Here is a 9,354-nt window from a genome sequence, read left to right on the forward strand (position 1 = left end):
TACTGTAGCCTCATATTGGTCACAGCGTGTACAGGATGCTGCTGTTAGAGTGCACCCGCAAATTCTCCCTCCAGGGCTTTACTGTTTTAGCCTGTTTGCTAACGGCTCCACTTCACAACTCATAAAACTCTGACACTTTTTATCAGTGAACTCTGAATGAACTGCAAAAGCCTCTTCCCTCCTTTTTATTTACACATAACACACACACACACACACACACACTCAGACATACCTGACTATTCTATTCTGTTATATTCTATTCTATTATACAGTGAATATCTGCAGTATATTTATGAATGAAAGAACTATATTTGTCATGTATATGATTATAATATCTTATGACTAATACTTTAAAATGTTTGCAGATACCTGCTGATCCAATGTTTCTTCTGAAATCAAGGGTATTAATATGAATTAAAAGGATGTTGTGAGAATTAGAACAGTAAAATCATCTGCTCTTTCACTAGATTTTGGGATATTATAAATGGAATATAAATTTGATTTTATTGAGACAAAAGAGGCAAAACAAAATAATACTGAAATAGAAAAAGTGCATAAAATCTAATTTCTGGTAGTAATAATTGATCGTAACATATGTTGGAAACAACGTATAAATAACAAAAAAACAATAATGACCAAAATGATCGCAATATTGTAAAAAAAAAACCATCATAAGTATAAAAGTTTAAAAGTAAATGCCAAGATAATTATAAAAAAATAGATGTAAAAAAAACTCTCAGCAGGGGAAAATTGCGGAATAGCTGTGATGAAGAATTAAAAAGGTATATATTCGATCTACAAATATCAAAAAAGAAAAAAAAATGAATGAACTGAACGATCTTTTATATAAAATGCTTTCAATTCTTTTTTTTTTATGTCACTATTTTTTAATGCATAAGGCAAAAAGGATAAAAATAAGCTAAAGCCAGGAGTGTCAGCAGTAGGTGCACCTACTGGAAAGGGTGTGGTCAATGGATAATTTGGACAGTGTAAATATGATGGAAAAACTATATATATATATATATCTATATATAAATAACTAGGTGTATACACTTGTACTGTTTTATAAAACAGCTGCATCTGTTTCTGAAACAGATGTGCAACTGCACACACACAGCTTGTCTAATCCTTGTAGAGAAGTATTGGCAATAAAAGAGGACTTTAATAATAGGACTCTATGGAGTAAATAAACATGAATCTACTGGCACCATGCCTAATGAGAGAGATAGACTAGAGGGATATAAAGCCCCGGAGTATTGAGCTGTGGAGCAGTGGAACTGTGTTCTCTGGAATGATGGTGCTTCAGGGATGAATTAATAAGTTGGGGATGATGTAGGGTTGTGATCATCCAACATCCTGGCCTCACTGACTCTATTGTCTCTGAATGGAATGGTAATGAAGCGCACAGACCTGCTCCGGATGTGGTCACCACTTTAGCTTTACTGCGCGCTCCGTCCCCTTTAGTCGTGTACGCTGCTACAGTGATGGAGTAGGAGGTCTCCGCCTGCAGGCCGGTAATGAAGGCATCCTGAGGAGAAAGAGGAGAGAGAGCATGATCAGCCTGAGAGTGTGTGGGTTTGTGTTTGAGAGAGACCAGCTAGGTAGGAGTGTTCTAGGTAGGAATAGAGCGGACAGTAAGTGTTTAAAAACGCCAGCAGCACTGCTGTGTGCTCATACCAGCTCATACCATCACAACACACACTGAGCATCACTCAGCTGTATATCCCCCCCATCGCTAGTAATCTCTCAACACAAGAAGTGTGAAGACTAGAACACGCCTCCTCTGACACATGCATCACACAGTAGCATCACAGCGCTAATGCTCGGAGGAAAGCGCAGTGACTCGGTTCCGATACATCAGCTCACAGACGCAGCCTTGTGCTGATCCACATCACCCTAGGAGTGATGAGGGGAAAGAGCTCCATCTACCCACTCAGAGAGAGCAAGGCCTATTGTGCTCCCTTTAGGGCTGATGGCAAGCTGCATGACCAGGATTCGGACCAGCAATCTCCCGATCATTGTGGCAGCGCTTTTGTCTGCTAAACCACCCGGAGTCCTAAGAGTGTTAATTAAATCATAACACTAAACGTAAGTGTTGCTATTTAACTTCTACATGCTTAAAGCTGATAAACTCCAGTAAGTGTATAAATAAAAAAAACATGGTTTAAATAAAATGGCCATTTATGACTTATTTACAGTTTCAGAATCAGTTTCTCTGATTTTGCTATTTACAGGTTTATGTTTGAGTGAAATGAACATTGTTGTTTTATTCTATAAACTACAGACAACATTTCTCCCAAATTGCTAATAAAAATATTCTCATTTAGAGCATTTATTTGCAGAAAATGAGAAATGGCTGAAATAAGAAAAAAGAGGAGCATTATAAAGTTTTAAGAGTTCAGAAATCAATATTTGGTGGAATAACCCTGGTTGGTTTTTAATCACAGTTTTCATGCATCTTGGCATCTTGTTCTCCTCCACCAGTCTTACACACTGCTTTTGGATAACTTTATGCTGCTTTACTCCTGGTGCAAAAATCTAAGCAGTTCAGCTTGGTGGTTTGATGGCTTGTGATCATCCATCTTCCTCTTGATTATATTCCAGAGGTTTTCAATTTGGTAAAATCAAAGAAACTCATCATTTTTAAGTGATTTCTTTTTTTTTTTTTTTTTTACCAGAGTTGTAGATCAAGTTAAAAGTTACGTTTTCAGATTATCGAGACAAACAAGCAAACTTTTTCCATTTCTGAAGCAGCAGAAGATCTAAACACGTAAGAAAACAGAAAGTTTGTAGTGGAATGTAAACCCACTGGATGCAGCAGTGTTTGGATGCTCTACAGGGGGGAGCATCACTCGCCTCAAAACAAATACGCACATTATTTCAGTACAGCCGCCAGCAGCACCGCTCACTTCCAGCTTACTTAGGACTCATTTAAATATTTAAAAAAACAACAGGCTGCTATAATTTTAGCACTCAGTTATCCTGTTTCTTAAAAGCCGTGTAGAAACTCTGTTCAGGTGGTTCAGCAGCGGATTTGTTGTCGTTCATTTCTCTCATATTCCACTTTAGAGATTTGGCAGCTTATTTTAGATTGAAAGGATCCAAAATGAGAAGAACCGGGTCTGCAGTAGAAACTCCAGCTCCTCGGCTTATAGATGCTGAGTGCAGTCAGGAGCGGTGCTGCTTCTTTAGGGAACTCAGCGCTCATAATGTTTTCTGACAGACTTTTCACAGACATTTACATTTACTTTTACCTGCCATTATTTCACTGAGGTAATACATCTTGTTCCTAAACTTTTTAACATTTTAAATTTAAACTTAAAGTTCAATAATCTTCAATTGACCTGCTGATATAGCTGAGTAAGAGCTGGATATGAAGGATGATGCTGATATTTAGCTTAACGTTATTACTTGCAAAAGTAATTAGGGGTGCGTGAGCATCACAGTAAATAATGGACTGCTTTCAATGCTTTCAAGACAAAATACTTCTTAGATTTTTTTTAAATCACTATACTTAACAAATTGTGGATGATACATTTTTTAATAAACAATATTTTTGTTATTTCATGTCTATTTACCACATATTTTTTTTCAGACTATAAGTTGCACTAGATTATAAGACAACTATTAATGAACATTTTTCAATTTCAACACTGTTTATTTGGGTGAGTAAAACAGCGCATATGTTTATTTACAGTAAGCTTAGATTTCCAATATTTCCAAAAAAATAAAGATAAGTTTTCAGAAAATTTCTCCAGCACTAAGGCTGGGTGCAGCAGTGCTAGCATTAGCCGCTAACTGCAGTGCTAGCACTAGACTGAGGAATCCTCAGTGAGTATTACGGTATTAACCCGCAGCGCTATCAGCTAGTGGTTTGTCCCACATAGCTTGTTTTGCTGCTGCACCCAGCCTTAGTGCTGGAGAAACTTCACTGAAAACTCACCCTTATAACTCAGTACTTCAGTGTAGTTGTTTTTTCCTGCTCTTTTATACCTGGCTGGTAGAATTCATACATAAGGTGCAACAGATTATAAAGCACTGTGGCGAGTTTTGGGAAAAATTAAATAAGGATTTTAAGTGCGCCTTATAACGCGAAAAATGTGATAAATGCCACTAACATGTTTACGACAAAAAATACCCAGTTTATCCAGTAATGTTTAAAAATGTTTAAAGAGCAAAACTGCAGATGCATGCATGCATTTTACTGAAGAGTTTCAATAAAGTTTCAAAGTGTCTATGAGCACTAATATTAGCTGGCATGCTAACAACTAATTAGCTATTAGCCTTATTAACCTTCATGTACATGTACTTTATTTTTAATATTTCAGTGCTTGTGCTGTTGCTACAGCCAAATACATTGTGAGTGTGCTTTAGCAAAAACATTTATAATAATATATAAAAAAATGATTGTCAAACTTTTAAACTTTTAATTTCTGTAATAACTACATAAAACAGTTAGTACTGTACTTTTACTTTCAGTACTTGGGTAGTGCAATTATGAAATTAACTACTTGAAATACTTAAGTTGAGTACCATACCTTATTTCTACTGTACTTCTACTTAAGTGTGGAGCTCAAACACTTTTTTTTAATAGAGCACTTTTACTCAAGTCTCTCAATGTCTCTAGCACTTCATGCAAACATGGCTATATCATGTTTATAATGCCTTAAGAATGCATTATAATGCACATTATATTGTTATGAGTCTGACATTTATGACATTGACATTTATAAAAAGTGCTACTGATGCTACTGATAAGGTCAATGCTCAAGAGCCCTGTAATAAATGATCTATAATCATATATAAATCATTTCAGAGTTTCTCCACCAATAATAAGCTTCCGCTGCCTGGAATAGCACAGGCTTCCCGTCCTAATTAAAGTTGAGTTTTATAACCTGAGCGCTCGGCGGGCATGCGGAGGCTGGGCGAGGGCTGGGCTGGGAGATGAGAGGGAAATGTGAATTATCCTCAGCTTTTACATTCTCTTTAAATGTCTCATTATTCTAATGGTGGGGGATCTCTCTTTGGTGTTCGGTGAGGAGTGTTTTCTCTCGCCTGTCCTTCGCCTGCACTCGTTTTTTAACTCTTTCTCTCTAATCTGCCACGGTGGCTGGAGCCGGAGCCTGAGCCGGAGCCTGAGCCTGAGCCGGAGCCTTGCATTAAGGCTGGGAGGATAGATAGAGAGATAGAGACACGGTGGAGAGGTGGAGAGTTTAAAATGGAATGAGCACCACTAAAAAGAAAGAGAGAGAGAGAGGGAGGAATTGTCTTTACCTGTGTGAAGTGATGTGACAGTACTGTCTCATTAATCTCCATATCACAGAGACAGAGCGAGACGGGGTCTGATGTACCAGGCCTTTTAAACCTGCTAATCGGACGCACTCTGCCGGTGTGTTTTTGCATGGAGCGAGTGTGTGAGTCTAAACGTGCAGATTATGCGCACTGTGTGTGTGTGTGTGTGTGTGTGTGTTATAAAAGCACAATGAGTTTCAGGTCTTCATGCATGTCTATAAGAGAGAGAACGGCACACAGCGTGGGCGGATCAGAGGATCAGAAGACGAAAGGGGAGAGAGAGAGAAAGAGATATTGGAAGTGTGTGTTTCCTGATCCAGAGGAGAATTTCTCTCCTGCAGAATAGAACAGAAGACCGGTACCTCGCCATCACCCAGCTCTCAGCTCCTCCTGTGTCTGAACGTGTTGAAGGCTCTGCTATCTGCTGAACCCTCAGAGCTCAGAGTCTGACAGGTGTGTGCAGTTAGCGTCAGTCTGCGCAGCGGCTTCAGTAGATTGAATATTCATTTTTGTTGCACTGATAGCTCACACCGCCTTCACACTCTTTCATAAGAAAAGGAAAGAGGAAACGAAAAGAACAGAAAATACAGAGAGAGAGAGATAGAGATATGGTCATGGAGAGAGAAGGAGATATATATATATATAAAGGAATAGATCTATAGAATGGTGATAGAGATCGAGAGACAATAGGAGAAAGGGAAATAAAGAAAGAGACAAAGAGAAAGAAAGAAAGAAAGAAACAAAGAAAGAGAGGATGAGAGAGAGAAAAGGCAATTAATAAAGATAAATATAGATTGTAGAGACAAAGAAAAGAGAGAGAGAGAGAAAGAAAATTAGAAATAGAAATAGAAATAAAGTGGGGAAAGAGACAGAGCAGGAAAAAAATAGGAAAAAAATGACAAAGTGAGAAAGACAGAACACAGAAAGATATGATGGCTTGTGACACACATAAAGAGTGATGGAGACAACGAGTGAGAAAGGAACAAATGGGAGAGATAGACTGAGAAATAAAGAGAATGTCAGAAAGAGTTGGAGATCAGAGAATCAGAAATGTGACCAGGAAAAAAGGGAAGATAAAGAGACGAAAAGTGAGAGAAATTTAATGAAATATAGAATAAGCTGAGAGACAGTCATTGAGAGTAAGGGGGGGCAGAGAAGAGAGATGGAAAGAGAGACAGATGAAGCAAATGAAAAAAGAGAAATGAAGAAAGTAGAGAAAAAAATAGATTGAGAGTAAAACATGAGAAAAGAGAGAGAGAATGATGGAAATACATATAGACAATAGCGAAAGATATAAAGAAGGAGAGAGAGAGAAAATAAAGTGGAGAAAGAGACAAAGCTAAATAAGTGAAGAAAAAGAAGAAGAAGAAGAAGAAGAAGAAGAAGGAATAGCACACAGATGAAAAGACATATAATTCGATAAACAGATACAAAAAAGAGAGAAAACAGTGAGATAACAGTCGTAAGGATGAGAAGAAGCGATATAAAGTGAGAAACTGGGAGAGATAGACTGAGAAATAGAGAAAAAGTCAAAGAGAGATGGAGAACATAGAATCAAAAATTAGACCAGGAAAAAAGGGAAGATGAAAAGATGAGAGTGAGTGAGTGAGAGAAAGAGCTGAATAGAGAAGAAGAGGGAGTGACGAAAAGAGACAGATGGAGAAATGGAAATAGAGAGTAGAAAACGAGAGGTGGAGAGAGAGAGAGAACCTTAAAGAAGGAGAAGGAGAAGTAGAAAAAGAAAAGGCGGAGTAGAGAACAAAAAAAGTGAAATAAGGAGCAGAGAAAGAGATGAGAAAAGCAAGTGAAGAACAAACAGAGAGAGATGGAAAGAAAGAAAGGAAAAATAGAAAGAGGAGAGAGAGAGAGTATGTGTGTGTGTGTATCAGGCAGCTCCACTGTGGGAGAATATAGAGCAGTAAATGAGAGTATTAGAATTCAGCTCAGTAATTACACCTCTAATCTGACTGAACACAGGAGAGCTCCTCTCTGCTCTTCCACAAACAGGGAAAGTTATAGAGCAGAGGAACGATGACAATAACCCCTCTCCTCCTCTCCTCCTTCATTTCTTATAATAATTGCTTTGGCAAAAATATCACTTCTACCATTCAGTTCATCAGAGCCCTGCTGAAAAGAGCTGAGAGGGAATAAAGAGCGACTAAAAATCTGGGCAATTCTAAAGGGTTAAGATAAAAAATGTCAGGGTACACTTCTGTGTGTTACACATTCATAACATCACTGTTGGACAAAACCCTTGTATCTACAGTTTTTTTCCTTTTGCTCCTTGGACCAGTTAAAATTATGGTTTTTCACATTTAATCAACCCATCATTAACACCAACACCACCACACACAGCTTTAGTCATGCTCACACAACCCTATTCCAGAGGTCAGTTATCACAGCAAACCAACACTCTTCCAAACACACACGAAACTACAGCAATACACACTGGAATAGTGAGCGACTGGATGGATGGAAGCATTGGTAGATGGGTAGGAAGACATGTAAGTAGGTAGGTAGATAGATGGATGGATAGATAAATGGATAAGTGGGTGGGTGCATGGATGGTTGAGGTGAATGGATGGATAGATGGATGGATGGGTAAAATAATAGATGGGTGGATGGATGAGTGGATGGATAGATAGTTGGGTGAATGAGTGGATGGATGAATTAATGTGTTGGTTGGCTGATATGTGGGTTGCTAGGTTTGGGTTGGGCAAAAAGATGTACTGGTGGGAGGGTAGATGGATGGATAGATTGATGGATATATAGACAGGTAATAAGAAATGTAGTTTTGTAGATAGATAGAAGTATAGGATTATTGTAGGAGTAGTGTAGGAGTAGAGGAGAGGTAGAGACGTAAGGAAGTGGTAATGCTGTTAGTTCCCAAACTCAAACCAATCAAACCAATCATGAGACACTTCATGACAGAATCTCATCTTTCTCAAGCCTAAAATCACCAACACACACTGTGGGTTACTCACATAGTCCATGGAGTCTTCTGCATCCCACTGATACACACACACACACACACACACACACGCACACATACGAATATACAGATCAAAAACAATTAAATTACATAATTCAACAATAATACATATTTTTTTTTACTGTATTGTTAGCTATTTTTTGACCACTTGAAAATAAAGCTCCTTTATAAAGGGTTTATAAATAGTTTATAAAGGAGTTTATTAATTATCATAAATTGTGTTGTGAATACGTAAAAAAAAAACATTAATAAGCAATAATTACAACACATAAGTAGAAAGAACAACAGTAAAAATAACTTGTTTAACATATCTCCTAAAATAATATAGAATATATTCAGTTTAGTCATTAAATATGTTTTTATAATTAAATGAAACTAAGGTTATTAACAGAAATTTTAATGCCGACTGATGGAAAAGGCAAAGTAAGATAAGCATCCAGTAAGATCTGAGGTTTAACAGTAGAAACTTTTTATGTATGTGTTGTAACAGCTTATTAATGGTTTATAACCTAATTAATAACAGTTAATAAGCTCCTTTGTTAACTATTTATAAACCCTTTAAAAATAACCCTTATTTTAAAGTGGTACCATTACGCTACTTTAGTCTCATAGCTTCAGTGCAACACTAAAGAAGTGGACCTCACACACTGAACTCTTATGAGGTAATGGGTAAACTGTTGTGTACTGTCACTTTAAACTTGGAAAAGCCACCACAGACTCCCAAATAAAGACAGATACTCTCCGGCCAAAAACAGCCCAAACCCGCCTTTCAGCTCCAGAGTGAGAGAGATTACACTCTGTCTTGTATTGCTCGGGTGATTGATGTACCAATAAAACACTACAAATCCCATAAGCCCATGCTCTGGGGACAGTATGTGATTTTAGACAGGGATAGCTGAGTTTTGTAGTTGTATTTTTGCTGCTGTTGCTTTAGTAAATGTCACACTAAAGGTATTATGATATACAGCCTCTCCATCTGAAGCGGACAAACACCCCAGTGATGATTTCACCTGCTGGCTAACTCCCTGCAGTGTGTGTGTGTGTGTGTGTGTGTCATGATGATGATTTAG

General features: G+C 37.7%; 1 protein-coding gene across 8 annotated transcripts in view; it reads right to left on the reverse strand.

Moving 5' to 3' along the window:
* ptprfa (protein tyrosine phosphatase receptor type Fa) overlaps positions 1-9,354 on the reverse strand; it is a 351,362-nt gene that overhangs the window by 67,608 nt on the left and 274,400 nt on the right. For all 8 annotated transcript variants that reach the window (XM_049479799.1, XM_049479803.1, XM_049479804.1 and 5 more), the window contains one exon: positions 1,411-1,528. In XM_049479799.1, coding sequence (XP_049335756.1) covers positions 1,411-1,528 — 118 coding nt within the window. The remainder of the gene's footprint in view (positions 1-1,410; positions 1,529-9,354) is intronic.

Source organism: Astyanax mexicanus, chromosome 5 (genome assembly GCF_023375975.1).
Source record: "Astyanax mexicanus isolate ESR-SI-001 chromosome 5, AstMex3_surface, whole genome shotgun sequence".
NCBI classification, from domain to species: Eukaryota; Metazoa; Chordata; class Actinopteri; order Characiformes; family Acestrorhamphidae; genus Astyanax; species Astyanax mexicanus.